Consider the following 16,935-nt stretch of genomic DNA (forward strand, 5'->3'; position numbering starts at 1 on the left):
CAACGTACAAGGCTGTGCTCGACCAATTGATTTTGATGGTGAAAAGAATGGATGCGAATAAGACTGCAATTACGAGTAGCCAAGTTTTTGACCACCATATGGCCGCTGTGGGTAGGCTACGACACCCAAATTTGGTTCCGATCAGAGTTTACTTTCAGGCCATGGGAGAGAGGCTGGTGATCTATGATTGTCTTAGGATTTTAGGGGCTTGGAAGAAGGGAGTGGGATGGTAGATAGAGAAAAAAAAAAAAAAAAAAAAAAAAAAACAAAAAAAGAGAGAACAAGAACGAAGGAAGAAGATGGTGAATAGAAAATCGAGTCTTAAAGACTCGATTTTTACGTAGATCTTTTAATCCACCTCAGTTTTGCCAGTACACAGAAATCGAGTCTCTTGAACTCGATTTGCTATAGTGAAAGCGAGTCTCAAAGACTCGAGTTGCTAGTTTTCTAAATAGTTTAAAAACATTGCTAACTAACAAAATTATTTGGCTTTTATAGTTATTTAAAAAAAAAAACCAATTTTTTACCTATAAAAATAATCTTTTCCTTCCTTCAAAAAAGAAAAAATGGAAAGAAAAAGGGCCGTTACCATTCAACGACAAGGTGTTTTTGCCGTTTTAGTGCTTGAATCCACCCCTTCTCGGCCTCAGGCGTGTTGAAAACTAGACTCAAATAGGCGGTGTTACAGAGTACAGAGTACAAACACAAGAGGAGAAAAAAAGAAGAAAAACCCTCGTCTATTTCCTCTACTTCAGGACCTGACAGTGAGACTCTACTGAGACAGTGAGTGAGAATGGCGTCTTCTGGAATTAGGGCATTGAGAGGTTGCAGGGCACTCTTAGCCCCAGCCAAGTCCTCTGCTTCTTCTGCTTCTGCCGCTGAGGTTATCAAGACCACCACCTCAAAGCAGCCAAAGCCAAAGGCAACAGCGAAGCCAAAACCAACAAAGACAGCAAAGGCGACTCCTTCTACATCTACAACAGTGCCCAAAAGAGCCTCTGGGATACAGAAAGTGAGTCCAATCTCTCCACAACTCCAGACCTTCCTGGGTGCTCCTGAGGCCTCTCGTTCCGACGCCGTCAAGCAAATCTGGTCCTACATCAAGCTCCACAATCTCCAGGTCCATTTCCCCTTCTTTTTTTTTGTTTTTTACTCTTCTTGTTTTATGGGTTGCAATTTTTTTTTTCCAAGAATGCTGCATGAGCATAAACTGTTTAGCCCATCACGGGTTAGTACCGCTGGATTAGAGGTGAAAGTGGGTTGCATTGTAACAATGAATATTGAAAGTAATGACCTTTTTGTATTATATTATATTATATATGAATGGATGTTCTTCTCAAAAAAGAAAGAAAAAAGAAAGAAAGAATGGGAGTAAGATGAACAAGATTGGTACTTGCTACCTTAGCATAAATTGCTTTTAGGTTTGGGTCAGTTGCTTTTAGGTTTTTAATGGTTAGAGGCGAGTCTAAAGGGCTCTTCTTAAGAATGCAAGGCAAAAGAAGCCAAACTGAAACTGAAATGCCCTAATAGCATATAGAGGATTGACAATGAAAGTGGACCCGAGGGCTAGATTGGTAGTCCATTTAGGTTTTACTTTGGTTTTATTTGAGTTTTGTTGTTTAGTTTGGACTCACTAGTAAAAGCTCAAGGACAAGGAGTCCAACTCTTATTAGGGTTTCAAGAAGTCAGAGTTTCCACTAGAAATAGGTTACTGGTCTCATTTTAGGGTTTCAACAAAGTTGAAACTTTGCAACCATACATTGATTTGTCACCTTTTTGATAAATTTGATAATTACAAGTTGGGAGGGGGAATTTGAACCTAGTTTTCTTTGTTGAAAACTCCAAAAGATGCCAGTTGAGCTACGCAGCTCTTGGCCACATTGATTTGTCACCTTTAAAACCCTAAAATGCAATACTTCAAAACTCTAAACCACCCATCTGTCAAATAGGCCCTAATAATCAGCAAACAACTAGCTACTGTTCATGGGTTACTCTTTACAGTTGTGGAACAGCGATCCAAACCTTAGGTTTCTATTATTCCTTACTATTTTCCAGCCGTTTCTCCCCACCAAAGCCTAACTAATTCTTCAAAATCATAGCTGTCCAGAACTGCCAGACCTGATTTGATTTCATTTCCCTTTGTCAAATGTCAACATAGAGCAGTAATGTTTGGGCCAATGCTAATAAGGCCTCTGGCCTTGATAGTTTCACCTTTTTTCCCTTTCATATTTATTTTTGAAAGTTCACAAGTCTATATGGAATTCTAAAGATAGGATATGTTGAGAATATACATTGGATTTTATTGATCTAGTTTATTAGTCAATATTCCAACCCTAGGCACTTATCCTTGTGAAATATTGACTATTTAACCAGAGGAATTTCATGTATCACTGGTTTTTCTAGTTTTTTTATATTTATATTTTTTTATTGTTAATATGATACTTGAGTTGTTTTTGAAATTAATGCTTCAGTTGCAGGTCACTTGTTTAGATAAGCTGCAATTGTGTGTGAATGGTGTAATTTGAGGATTCTTGTCTCATGATAAACAGAATATAGGAATGTAGGATCTGTCATGGATTAGGGAATGCAATTCATGGCCAATTGAATTGGTGGTCTTATGTCCATATAATCCAGAGTTATAGTTTATTCTGCATTGGGACCTCTCTGCAGTTAAATATTTGTTTGCTAGTTGCCACTTCTTGAGGATGTTAGACCTTTTCTTCACTCTTTTCCCCTGTAACATAGGCTTCACCCTGAGAAACGCATACTTAAAAAAATAGAAGGAATTAAAATATATAAAACTCAAATTCTTTGGTAATACTTAATGTGCTTCTTAGTCAGTAAATGGACGGCTTCCTCCCTTCCTGGATATGCTGCTGTTTTCTGTGAAAACTTAAGTGCCTGCTATTACTGTTCATTGATTAATTAGTTTTGTCTTTAAAGTTGCCAGATTGGGGTTTGGTATATATGTAATAAAATATAATTGTTTCTCTACCTTCCCCAGTCCAGATTAGAATGAACTAGTTCTTTTCTCCCGAAGTTGTCTTTGATAATTACTGGTACTCTTGTAACTGGAACATGTAGATGCCTTTATTATAGGGAACCTGTTTTGTGTTGCATACATTGTAGTTGTTACTGCTTTATCTACTTCTAATGTGACAGGGTAGACCTTGATGCCTTCATCTTTTGTTGCTTTGGATTTTGACAATGTTTTTGATGAAATATGTGCGTGCCTTTTGACTGCAGAATCCGGCAGATAAGAGGGAGATCTATTGTGATGAGAAGCTCAAGGGCTTATTTGATGGAAAGGATAAGGTTGGGTTCCTGGAAATTGGAAAATTGCTGTTCCGCCACTTTATTAAGACCGAGTAACTGCTGACTCAGGTGTTTCCCTCAGGATTGATGCTCCCACCCTTTACAGAGCAATCTCTTGTGACGTTTCTCGTTAATCCTTTCGAATGTTATTATGTTTCTTTAACTTCTGTTTAAGAGTGAACTCTCTGGGCTGGGTTTGCAACTAAAAAAAGTGTTTAGCTGGACATGTTGTAAAAAGCATTTAGGAAAATTTATCAGATGGTATTTATGCAGCTCTCTGATATCAAGTTTACTGTTATTTGTGCTAAATGTTAGCTTATATTACCAGCAGGTTGTTCAAACCTTTGGTGGCTTGGATTATGGAGAATTATCTGGATGTATATAAGCATTTTTTTTTTTTGCATATGCTCCTGTTCATATGGTTCTCATTGAGCTCATTCTATTGGGCACCACCTCACTTGCATTACTTCCGAATTCTGATGATGCTATCTGTCCTCTTTGTTTTTGTTTTATTGCTCCCCTCTTTTTTCCCACATACCAAGACAAGACAGGAGGAAGCCAAGATGTTACATATTTGAGTTATGCAATACACAAATCCACAAAACTGGTTGCCAGATTGCGGTGATCAAATTTTCTTAGATCCATTTAAGTTCCGTGTTGTCCAACTTTCTATAGGAGTACATCTTAATTGGCGCCTTGTATTCTTTCAAAGTGATTTCCTGCTAGTAAATATTTTCTGGATTGCAGTTTATCATTTAATTGTCTTTGGATCTGTTACCATGGCAAGTATGAGTATTGCTTGCTCTAACAATTTCAATAACAATTAACAAGAGGGTGAGAATGGCCTAGGAAATTCATTCCTAGTTCAAATTTCTGAACTCATGACTCAGCTAGATCCAAACCTGACAAATCAATGGAATTATAGCTGAGTAGCTGACTGCGAAACAAAAGTGAAAACGTGGTTATGCCTTTTCATTTATCAGGGGAGAAGAGTTAACCACAGTATTCTACCATAACTCTCTTGGAAGAAATTCTAGCTTGGCCTGCTATAAGGTTCATTCTAATTGGTTTATCAAATAAGCTAAACAAACCTTTACAACTACAGCTGCATCATATGAATAAACATTGTAAATAGTTGGATCCATGGTGTATGCAAATTTCATGGATTTATTTAGATTAAAATTCAGTTGCTATTTTTATGAAGTTAATCTGAACTCAAATGCAGATTCTGATGTTCATAATCAGATTTAAAATCTGGTTTTGCAGGATTTGTAGTACCAAATTCAACTGTGGACAACATTCACGAGAGGAAAAAAAGGTGGGGGGGGGGGGGTGTTTGAAAAAAGATTTGATGCTTTTGTGCTAATAAAAAGTAGCTGGTTGTAGATCAGCAGTAAGTGCAAGGATTTGATTGTGAGATGCAGGACAAGAGTTTGTCCAATTGGCTTTCAACGTGAGATTAATCAAAGAAGGGGAAAAGGTGTTTGAGTGTACATTAATTACATAAATAGTAAGATCACAAAATGTTAAGGGCATTTCTGCTTCCCTAACAGAATGACTGGTAATACGAAAAAGATGCAAACAAGGAATTTATGATGAATGGAATACGTGATAGATTCTCTGAACGTCAAAAGAATATTGTTTGATTTGCTCGGTTAACTAATAGTATTACATAATGAATTGATATTCCACATCCATTAACTGAGGAGGTGGTGTATCCATTTCTCTACAACAGCAGGAGAACCATACCATGGTCTCAACACATCATCTGAACCAACTGGCGAGTGGTAAACTCCATCCAAGCTAATGTTAAGAGCACCCTCTAGATGGGCTGATACTTCTGGCACAACCCCATCACCCCATACATCGGCCTGTCCACAAACCTGGCAAAATACCATACTCAAGTCAGTACCAAAACCATCATTTGCATGCTACACGAGAGGAAGATAGCATAACTCACTGAAGAAGTATTAAGAGAGAATTTCAACTCCTCGATGACAATATTTCGTTAATATAGTTTATAGCATGAAATGAATTGCTAAAATAATTGACTTTACCTGCTTATACCCTTGGCCAACAAAGCGAGCGCGTAAAGTTGCTGTATTTGATGTTGAAGTGCTCAAATCATTCATGATAGCATCCTCAGAAATTGATTGGGCACTGCCAACAGGAGCTGTGGACTCAACTTTTACAGTTGAATTGCGAAAGAGCTGAGCCCCTTGGATATACCTGCAGTTTAAGGGTAGATTCTAGATTTACGCACAGCTTTTAAGCAATAAATCAAATTCTAAAGCAATAATTATAAAGATAACAACTATAGAATTTTATGATGCCTTTTGCATGATAAACTCTTGTTCTTGTTGCCATTTACAAAATAAAAGTGTGCCTCACTCATCCATAAATACACTATACTTGTCCTGTTTAACTTTGTTCCATTTTATGCAAATGAATTTTACTAGACCTGGCAAACATCATGCTAATTCAGACTTGATTCACATCAATAGGATTATTAATCCTGTTAGCATCATCCATGCACCATTTTGCTGCCATAACTCATCAGTGCCTTATTTGCAGAGGGGGAGGGAGGGGTGAGGGAAGGAAAATGAAAAAAAAAAAAAAAAAAAAGAACAGAAAAAGCTACTAAATGTAAAAGCTTCCCCCTTCTCACCTACCACTTCCCCACTAAGCCTTTCCATCATTCAATTGTGTCACTCCAAATTTTTGCTGTGTGGTTCTTTTCTATGGCTTTTGGGTATGGAATCAAACAGGTTAACTGATGATTCTTGCCAGTGAATGCTACTCCAGAGTCACTAAAATGCATAGATGCAGTACCAGCACGTTCCTTAATTCATCACACCAACCTCCAGTGAATTGGAACTGCAGCTCACCGACAGTGCAAAAGAAATTTTGCTTATATTCAGTTCCTTGGATATGGTAGTAAAGCACCAAAATGCTTTAAGACCATCATATCTACAAATTCATGGCTCATGAACTCTAGCCAAGTTAATTCTAAGGCAACAAGTAATTGTAATACAACTTGCAGCATGTCAAACTTCCTACAAAATCAATCATGCACATGTTATGTTGGGCTGCGTGACTCCATGTAGCCATACAGCCCAATTCTCTCATGCTTTCCAACATCATTCTGCTGAATTATACCGTTCCAGAAGTTTTCCTATTTGGTTGTATGAAATATGTTGGGGATATTATACAAAGTAATAATGGAAGAACAAGGTTAACACAAAAGACAAACAGAAAATAGATAACTTGGAGGTACAATATCGTTTTCCTTAGATAATATTTGCCTCCCACACTATTGTTGCAAAAGGATTATCGCAAATTTGTCTCCAGGATAATACCAAGATGTTGGGTTCTATAGATAGCAATTCTAGAAAATAACCACAGGATTTCTTGTGTTTCTCTCTAAATTACTATTTTGTAGAGTTAGTTATTTTTCAAGTGAACATAGACTTCTATTTATACCCATAGGGTTATATTTCATCAAAAGGTACGCATAGAGAGTTAAAATGTTTCATAAAACCGTTCACAAGGCTTGAAACCTCTTCAACCTTTCCGAATAGTCATCAGAAAAATTCTGCAAAAAATTCAGTTTTCGAGTTTCGATTGATTGAGAGGTTCTTTCAATCGATCGAATGCTCTTTTCGATCGATCGAACAAGAATCGAATAGCGATCGAACCATCTAGAAACTCCAAGATTTTTTCTTTACCATTTCGATCAATCGAGCCAAAGCTTTGACCGATCGAAAATGCTTAACTTCGAATTTTCACTTAGAAAATTCTAAAACTTGAATTTTCACTTTAACAACTTTATGAAACAATATTTTTAAACTCAAACATCATCATTATTACAATCTATCCTTGTATATACCTATATATACAACAAAATAAATATTCCAAGGCAGCCATACTAGTTATTTATCTTGATAATACTGATTTGTTGCTCTTCAAATATGGGAAATCACCAAAAAAAAAAGAAAAGCAGCAAGATAAGAGTCAAACTACTACTAGTCTATACCAAAGACTCCCTTAGGCCAAATGAACTGGCACCAAAGAACCTAAAATTTTGGTGCGAAGTAGCAAAAGCCATTGCAATTGAATAAGGAGAGCAATACAAAAAGTGATTCTAGAAGCAAGACCAATAACAGAATTTGATATTGAGTTTACCTCCCAGCAATACATACATATTTCAGATGAGGAGTATACACAGCTTTTGAGCAATGTTTTTCAACATAATACAGGAGACCCCTTGTTTGATCAATAACCCCTGACAGACCTTTTGGAGGTGGCCTGGAAGAATGAAAAGAAAATAAAAAGAGCTGATGGTAATTCTCATGATGAAATTCAAATTAAGCTCTTGCAGATAGCACAATAAATGTTACTAGTATATCCCATTAACCCTGTTTATAACAATGTAAAAAAACAAATTATGTATTAGTGCAACTGCCAGGATTCAAGACTACTCATTAGCAAGTAATAATAATTAAGGTTCGATAACCTACAGGTGGGGGGTTCCAAGAGTCAATAACAAGGAGATGTGGGACAGTCCAAATTCTTCCAAGTAAACACGTGCAAGCCATCCTCCAGCTGAGTGTCCAATCAAGGATAAAGTACCCCCTAGAATAAGATATTTTCCACAACTTTAGAAACTGCCATTGTAAGCACATAATTATGCCCTTGATGGAGAATTAAAATACTAAGACACAGGCTGGCAGAGAAAGGAAGCTGCATGAATTGCTAATTGCATGGGAATAACTTATGACAGTGATTTCAAGGATGAAACAATTCTAAAGGCTAGATAATGCTTTGAAATGCCTTTTTGGTCCACATCTCTCTGCCCTTCATTTATTTACAACAGATAATTAGCTATAATTCTTTCAAAATGCATAGGTTATTTTAGAATTGTTATTACTATTTCTCCATAGTCATAGGAAATACTCACTAATCTGACAGACTTCTATCTACACAAATAAAAGACATAAAAGGGTAGTAGCAGTCTATGTAATTGGAATTTTTCTTTCTCCCCAGCAAACACTTTTTCTATGAGGTATAAGATGGACTCTTTTATACAGCAACTTGATTCACTGGCAGAAACAGCAACTAGAAGTAAATAATCAACAAACCAAACCATCTATAGCTTAAAAGCAAACGAAAGACCAACTTACAAAAAAAAGAAAAAAAGAAGAGCAAATGAAAGACCAAGAAAGCGAAAAGCTTCAATCCAAGAGAGAACAAGAGGCAAATAGAAATAAGGATGATTAATTAAAGTAGCAAGCACAATGGCTGGGAAGATTTAAAAAAAAAGAGGAAGAAGATGAAATCAGTCATCCCATTAAGCAACAAATCACATGGTCCTCAAATGTTTGGATTCTCCTAACCTCTTCTTTTTTAGTACTATTTTCTCGATCTAGAGAATTAGTGCATGAAGTTTAAGAGTTGTCCATTTCAAGTATTTGAGTCCAACCACATGGGGAAAAAAAATGCAACTGATCCTTCACTATGACTCTCTCAAGGGACCAACTCATTGTCTTAAAATTCAACAACAAACTACCATAAAAGAGAAAAATAATGTAGAATGAAATGAACAATTCATGCACAATTAAAAGAAACATATTGACATTACACAACTAAACACTAATTAAAACAAGAAAAAAAAAAATGAAACAAACTTTTGTAAGTTCAATTAAAAAGTTATAAGCAAAGAGATGAGAATACCTTGAGCTAGTTCCTTAGCCTCTTGAACAGCCTCATCTACCCTCTTCAAATACCTGCTACCATAGACATATAAGCCTTTGCTTAATCAAGAAAAAAAAAAAGAGACCCAATAGAGTAAAAAAGGAAAAACCAATCAAGAACAGGGCGAGGACGGAGAGTGCCACGCCAGTAATTGGGGTCCACCAAACCAGCAGCATTTCTAAGCCAATCAAGCCTTGAAACCTTAGCAATAACGGTGGGGACACCATAGTTCTCTTTCAAAGTGGCCTCTAACTTAAGGTAGTCACTTGAATTGTTCCCTAAGCCCTGTATAGAATTGAGAATAATACACATTACACATACACACAGTTAAGTTAACTAGTTTTGGTGCAAAATGCATGCAATGGAGTGCAGCGCATTTGCATGAAGTGAGTGTAAAGAGAAGACAGAAAGAAATGGAGACTTAGCTGGAAGAATAACAGCAGGACGGTAGCTGAAGGAGTCTTGCTGGGTTGAAGATGGTGAAGTGGTGGCGGAGGAGGAAAAGGAGCACAGTGGTTTCAATGAAGATGACAAAGCTAAGGCCATAACTTTTATTAAGTTATTACCCACCACACAAACAATAAAACTGAAGTGGAGGAGGGTCAGTGTGTCGCTGCTAGCTGCTAACTGCGAGTCAGTGGACGTGTGGAAGAAACTACCACCACAAACATGTCAAATTGTCATGTGGCATTGCAAGTTGAATTGTTTGTTTTTCTACCCCTTTGATAGAAAAAGAACATACAAATATCGAAAGATAAACTGGCCGGGCTTTTAGGATTTTTCCCCCCACAGATTTATTTCTACAAATAATGCTTATAGTTTTTTTTTTTTTTTTTTTTTTAAAATTTTATTTTATTATTATTTTATTATTTTATTTTTTACACATTTAGGGCTGTCCACTAGACCCAACAACCCGATCCACCCACCCTAATTGACCAAACCTAAGCCCAACGTAGAACAAACTAACGCCTATGGCAATTGACAACGAGTCCGTTATAAGTGAGTTTAGTAGTGGGTCTCCGCTAGGGCTGTCCATGGGTTGGGCGGGTCAGATTTTTGCCCAACCCGCAACCGAACCGTAACAGTTCAGGTGGGTGGTTTTTCAACCCGCAACTGACCTGTAACAGTAACAGATCGTTGGTTCGGGTTGCCGGCGGGTGGTGGTCGGTTTCGGGTGAAACCGATCTCACCAGAATCCTTCGAAATGTGGAGAGATCTCGCCAAATCCAGCGAGATCTTGCTAGATCCATCTAAGATCCGGTGAGATCCTGTTGGATTCGGTGAGATTTCTGCCAAATCGTGATGAGAAATCACTGGTTTGACTAGATCTGGTATTTATTGTGCCAAAAATAGACAGATTTAAGTGAAAAAGGGGCCGGAATCTAGAAAAAAGGGGCCGGAATTTGTAAAAAGTGGCTGGAATCTGGAAAAATGATCAGAATCTGGAAAAAATGGCCAGATATTGAATGGACTTTGGTTCGAGTCGGGTTTCATGAGTTTTGAACTAAAAAATCAATAACCGATCCGCTGGGTGTCAGGTTAGCAAAGTCGGAAATCACGTCCGACCACTAGAGTTGTCGGATCGAGTGGCGACCGGTCGGACGGGTTGTCGGTTTGCCTAGACACCCCTAGTCTCCCCTTTGAAACCTATATAAACATACTCGACCAACCCTTCACCCTAAATATCTCGAAATCTCGTAGGAATCCTCCCTCTTTGCCAAGAATCTGACCTAAATCGCATTGTTGTCCAAGATTTTGCCCAAGGATCTCCAACAAGACCTAGTAGTGGGTCTCCCCTTTGAAACCCAATATAAACATACTCAACCAACCCTTCACCCCAAATATCTCAAAATCTCGCAGGAATCCTCCATCTCTGCCAAGAATCCGACCTAAATTGCATTGTTGTCCAAGATTTTGCCCAAAGATCCCAAACAAGACCTAGAGGAAATTGAAGGATCTCTGACAGGATCCACTGATCACCTCTGCCTTCTTAATTTCGGTCGAAACCAACTTAACTCGTGTAAAGCCTGATTTGAACTTATTTGATATGTCTTGGTCGATTGGATCAGGTTGGGTACAAACCTTACTAAATTGACTTGTGGACAACCCTTTACACATTTACTGATTTAACCCTAAATCTCATTAGACTAAAACATCAATTGATTTATGGTATGGACAGAGATTGAATCCCAAATCTTTTATTCAATCTTTAAAACTTTACCAGTTAAGCTAACTGGAACCTAATATATATATATATATATATAATCACATTTATGATTCATTTTCACATTTGTAAGTTTTTTTTTTTTTTTTAATAGTAAAATTGATAATAACTTTTATACTTTGCTAATGTTACACTTTGGGGGACGAGTTCACTTTGCTAAAATTGTAATGTGAGACTTTGATAAAACAGTAAATCTTTTATGGTTTGGAGTGAATTCACTTCTGGTCAATGTCATTAGCTTTCATTATATATTACCATTTTAAAAAGTGTAAATGAGTATTTTTCTTTGGGTTTTTTCTATCCCTCTATCTCTTTCCAACCATACGATCCATACCCAATGCCATCATCATAATCATTGACAACACAAATGACCTCACTGCCGGCAACCTCTACATCTCCATAAAAAAACACCAACTCAAGTCGAACGCCCAAAAAGAGCAGACATGACCAAAAATAACGAACATGCATAAGCTTGGTTCAAGATTTGCTGCCAATTTTTCTATCTAAAAGAAAACAATTCACCATCAAGAAATGTAAAACCCAGTCAACACATCATTATTCATCACTTGCTGCTAATGTTGAAAACTTGAAACTACTCAACACTGTTGCTTAATTTGTTTTGATGGAAAACTTTTTTTTTTTGGAAAATGACTTGTTTTACGGAAAATATTTTATGGTTTAAAAAACTTTTCAAGTGTTTATTTGCAACCCAAAAAAAAAAAAAAAACATTAATCCAGTTTCTGGCATGCACAGAAAATTAGTAATATTTCCTCTATATTCCAAATGGGTTGCATGAACCGAAGCTTTCATTCATAACTTGAATAATGTTGACCAAGTACAAAATCAACCTAAAATAGTTCTCACACATTAAAAAAAAAACCTATACAAAAAGAAATCATCCAAAGAAGATGTGTGTGTGTGTGTGTATAATCTAAAATAGTTCAAAATATAATCATCTACATAAGTATCTTAAGTAGTCCAAAATACAAACATCTCCTGAAAAATCCAAAATAGGTTGTCATGCCAACAAGAATGAATTAGCTAGTTATTCATTCTGTGTAAGATGGTCAAATGTAGAATCAAGCATAGCCTCATCAAAACCTTTTATCATCATAAATCATATTAAGTTGATTTTGGTAAATTTTTTTCCAATGCTACTGCAACTTTTCCAATTTGCAAAGACAAATCCTTATAAATGGTATCTTCCTTCAAAGCAGCAGAGCTCTTTTTCTTTTTTTTTGGGTGTGATATTCATTGAGTTGACATTGCACTTGAATAATCAACTTGTTTCCTCTTGGATAGCTCCTCAAGATCAATGTCAAAATCCATTTGGGTTGAGTTCGCCATTGGTTCTTGTGCATCTACATCACCAAGTGAATTTGCAAAACCCCCTGTAGCCATATCTTTACCCTGCAGTAATGCCAAACCACAACAATAACCCATTTCAATTAAAGTTAGCATCCCCAGGATCTTATACTTAATCAGAAATAGCATTGGCAAAAAGATACTCCAACATTAAAACTTTGTTCCTAAGCCTTGAATCAAAAAACAAAGGGTGAAGACTATATGATTACCGAAAATATAGAAATATTCACTGAATATCAAAACTACACCTGCTCAAGCCCACATTCTAATATCCCTTAGAAATGAAAAAAAAAAAGAAAAAGAAGTGGCACTAAACTAAATTAACAGGAAAACTAAACTAGCAAACTCACATAATATCAGTCACAAGACCAAAGTCCAAAACCCATTTGGCTCCCATAACCGTCCAGTTCCAAATCACGCTTGAATGAGGAAACTGAAAATTACAATAACACTCACATGTCCACTTTCAAAAGCTTAACTCAAAGAAAAGAGCAACAAGCTAATAACTAGACCAAAATTCTAGAAATTTTGGTATTTGGTCTTGTTTTCTTATCAAGCTCTCTGTTGCCTAGATCATAGGGTGAGCTACAACAAGTACAACTATAAAACAAATAAAACCAATGGGAATGACAAGTTCATACCTGGAACAAGAATCCCATGGATCTCTCACATTATAAAGGGTAAAAAACCAGTCAGCTGTATATCATGGAAAAGTTAACCTCTCCATTGTTTAGCTCGTATCTTTCTAATCAAATAGTCCTCCAAACCAACACCCGCCTCCACTATTCTAGTGTCATGCTTTACTTCTATCTTCAAAACCTCTTCCAAAACTTCCTTTGTTCTTACTGTCTCATCCATTTCACAAATCCTAGGAATTATCATCATCCAGGTATCTACATGAGGAGCTTCCCCATGCTTTAAGACTTCGCCTAGTACTCCACAAGCTTCCTCAATCCTACCAACATTACAAAAACCCTTGACCAAAGCATGAACAGCTGAGAAATGCGGAGAAAACCCTTTTGATATCATTTCCTCTGTATAATTTTTTGCCTCATCAAACATTCCCTGATCGCACAAACCATTAACCAAAGTTCGATACGAGACCAAGTTAGGCAAGCACCCATTTGATGCCATATCCTCAAGAACCTTACAAGCATCAACTGATCGTCCTTCTCTACAAAATCCTAAGATAACCGTGTTATAGTGAACAATATCAGGATTGCACCCTTTAACTTTCATCCTACAAAGAAGCTTGTAAGCCTCCCTAAGCTGCTTCTTCCTACACAAACTATTCAACAAAGTAGTATAACTCAACGTATCCGGCACAAACCCTTTATTCAACATGTCCTCCAACAAGTCCACCGCCTTATTAACCTGACTCTTCCTACACAAACCCTGCATTAGAATCCGATACGACTCGACATCCGGAACAACATCTCTCTTAAACATTTCGTTGAACAGTTGGTAAGCAATACTAAGATCCCCACAAAAACAAAACGCGCGCATCAAAGTGTTATAAGACTTGGTGTTGGGTTCAACACCATAGCAGTGGGCATTCCTGAAAAGTTGAAAAGCCGGCCGGACATAGTTCCGGTGAGAAACGAGAATTTCAAGAATGCAGTTCAAGTGTTTGACCGAAGGCCTACAGTTGAATTCCATGATAGTGTAGAAAGTCTTGAGGGCCTTGTTTGGTAAATTGGCATTGCCATAGAGTTTGATGAGGTGGGAGAAGAGAGAAGGGGGGAGAGAGTAGTGATGGATTTTGAGGCTAATGAGAAGGTTGTCAATGAGAGAGAAGTAATTGGAGCGACCAAGTTTGAGGATTAGAGTGAGGTAGGAAGAGTAAGAGTGACGAAAGTTGGGTTGGTTTGATGCGTAGTCGAAGATTTCTTTGGCGAGGAGTGGGTCTGTTTGTGAGGCTATGAGCTTCTGGACTCTAGATGGAGACAACCCAATTGGGGTATTGGAGTTTAAATGTTGTTTTTGTTGTTGCTTTTGGTTTTGGTGGGGGTGTTGTGGTAGTGAGGAGTAGAAGGAATGAGTCATAGTTCTGGAATTTACAGTTGAATTTGAACAAGTGAGAAGAAAAGACAAAGCTAGTGGAGCTCGGTTCATCTTTGTGATTTTCATCTTGAAGCCAGAGTTTGACATTTCAGGAAGGAGAGAAGGAGATATTCTTTGTGAATTTCTCATTTGAAGAATAGAAAAACGACGACGTTTTGGTGATGTATTATTATTATTATTAGTATTTTTGAACGGATTAAAAAGACAAAACCAAATTTTGTTTAGGAACCAGAGTCGAATTTTGGGTGTGATACCATGTTCATGTTAAAGTTTTGTGTGATTTTTTGGTTGAGATATGAAAGTTTACGTAATTGTGGGTTCTAGTTAGTTTAATCGATAAAGTTTGAATAAGAGATTTAGGTTTCATTCATCACCTACACCAAAACTAATTGATGTCTTGGTCAAATGATAAAAAATTCCGTCATTATTAGGAGAAATTATACAGTCCTCATAGTAGACCACGTCATTTGTCCACCGTTCTAGTAAAAGACTCCCACCTATTTAAAATTGTTGAGTCAGTATTTGGTTTTTTATTTAAAACTCCACAATTTTAAACAAATGAGAGTCTTTTATTGGAATGGTGGATCACATCACTTGTATATCATGAGGATCTTATAATTTCTCTCTTAATGGACAGGTTTTACCCGCCTCGCATAACAAATGGGGTGGGGATGAGGATTAATATTTTCTCTCGCATCGGCCTGTTTATATTTAAATAATTTAAAAAAATAATTTTATAGTTTTTTTCATAAGATATACCTATGTGTTTTTAGTATTCTAACTTATAAATATATGATTTCTTCAAAAAAAAAAAACTTATAAATATATGATTTAATATTATTATTTTGTATTATTGAATTTATATTTTTATGTTTTAATATTTACGTTGTTCATATTTTTTAATTGTTTTATTATTATGTTTGAATTGTTTTTATATTTATTTTTACTTGAATTATTGTATTGTTATGCTTTGAGAATGTTTGTAATGTTAGATCTTGTTTTAAAAAAAAAAATGTTTTATGAGTTTTAATTTAATGCATTCAAAATAAACTTTAAAGAACAAAATTTAGCTACGAAATTAGTTGTAACCTTAAGTTACAACTTTATTCAATAAAATAGACATTACTACATATTTTGAAAATCTAATCGTTGAATTACATATTCTTTACGCTTTTAATACTAATGTCAAATTTAGTGTCAATCAGATATTATTTACTATATGATCTATAAGTTAATTGTGGGGCCCGGCCCAAAAATGATGGGCTATTCCAAACTCAGGCCCGTCCGAGGAGCGTCCTGTCCGAAGAGAAGCCTCATATGAAGCGTTACTCAATCCCAATAGCGCCAAGGAAACCTATCCGAGGAGTAACTCCTCCTCGGACATCACGAAGCCCAGACGAGGAACTTTCCCCAGCCCTTTCAGCTCATCTTCCCAACATATAAAATGAATTAAATCCAAAATATCTCATGGAAGGCTACCACCACATTAATTACGCCCCAACCACCCTCTTGGCCGCATTAATGAGGAAAAGACTCCTGAACAGTACCGCCTTGGCCTCTGCAACTCACAAAGGGACTGATGAGGGCGTCTGATGGGACAGGTGCTCAAGTGGATGCTTGGATGATTAACAGGTGTAAGGTTGAGATGAAAAGAAGAGAAATATATAATGTAGTGGAGTCCCTCAAAGAAGGAAAGGCGAGAACTGTATCAGGAACAAAGAGAAATAAAATCATACTTGAGAAATATCCATTCTGGTGTTTTTATTTTCTTTTTGCAAACAATATTGTCCATGCATTAGGCCGAACAAGTTCACTGAGGCTAAGTTCTTTGACCCATCCTCTACAAATATTTATTGTGGGTTGCGCTTTGGGCCAAGGCCTAATCAACATAAGTTGGGCCAGGAAAATCGTGCAACTACATTAATATTTTATGCATAATTTTAAACTACAAAAACATGCAATTTAAAAAATTTATTGATGATATAGCTATTAATCTTTAATTTTTTTTGAAATTTTGCAAATATAGAGGATATAAGAAAAAGAAGATATAATCTAATAGTGAATTTGACAAAATTAAACTCTAATAAAAAAATATTAAATAAAATTATAGTTTAAAATTAATTTTGTACCAAACTTTGTCCAACTTATGGGTACTTGCCGAAATGGGACGAAAAAAAAAAAAAAAAACCACTCAGAAGCGAAAATGGGTGCG

At 36.5% G+C, this 16,935-nt stretch overlaps 3 protein-coding genes across 4 annotated transcripts; 1 reads left to right on the forward strand and 2 right to left on the reverse strand.

Annotated features, from left to right (window-relative positions):
* The first annotated feature begins 650 nt into the window (after window positions 1-650).
* On the forward strand, window positions 651-3,703 carry LOC126721699 (protein TRI1). The gene is made up of 2 exons (XM_050424757.1): window positions 651-1,120; window positions 3,247-3,703. The coding sequence occupies exons 1-2, from the start codon at window positions 794-796 to the stop codon at window positions 3,370-3,372; spliced, it is 453 nt and encodes a 150-aa protein (XP_050280714.1). The 5' UTR covers window positions 651-793; the 3' UTR covers window positions 3,373-3,703.
* A 1,201-nt stretch (window positions 3,704-4,904) lies between these two features.
* LOC126721697 (uncharacterized) lies at window positions 4,905-9,810 on the reverse strand. The gene is made up of 7 exons (XM_050424755.1): window positions 9,496-9,810; window positions 9,179-9,354; window positions 9,049-9,101; window positions 7,836-7,950; window positions 7,501-7,623; window positions 5,373-5,544; window positions 4,905-5,198 (listed from the first exon to the last, which is right to left on the reverse strand). Exons 1-7 carry the CDS (start codon window positions 9,613-9,615, stop codon window positions 5,013-5,015), a joined length of 945 nt encoding a protein of 314 aa, XP_050280712.1. The 5' UTR covers window positions 9,616-9,810; the 3' UTR covers window positions 4,905-5,012.
* Window positions 9,811-12,082: 2,272 nt separating this feature from the next.
* LOC126721696 (pentatricopeptide repeat-containing protein At4g01400, mitochondrial) lies at window positions 12,083-14,844 on the reverse strand. 2 transcript variants are annotated; one of them, XM_050424754.1, is made up of 3 exons: window positions 13,301-14,844; window positions 13,010-13,092; window positions 12,083-12,704 (listed from the first exon to the last, which is right to left on the reverse strand). In XM_050424754.1, the coding sequence occupies exon 1, from the start codon at window positions 14,808-14,810 to the stop codon at window positions 13,374-13,376; it is 1,437 nt and encodes a 478-aa protein (XP_050280711.1). In that variant the 5' UTR covers window positions 14,811-14,844; the 3' UTR covers window positions 12,083-12,704; window positions 13,010-13,092; window positions 13,301-13,373. The 2 variants fall into 2 exon arrangements, with proteins under 2 accessions (XP_050280711.1, XP_050280710.1); XM_050424753.1 differs by lacking the exon at window positions 13,010-13,092.
* Between the last annotated feature and the right edge of the window lie 2,091 nt (window positions 14,845-16,935).

Source organism: Quercus robur, chromosome 4, assembly GCF_932294415.1.
Source record: "Quercus robur chromosome 4, dhQueRobu3.1, whole genome shotgun sequence".
NCBI lineage: Eukaryota > Viridiplantae > Streptophyta > Magnoliopsida > Fagales > Fagaceae > Quercus > Quercus robur.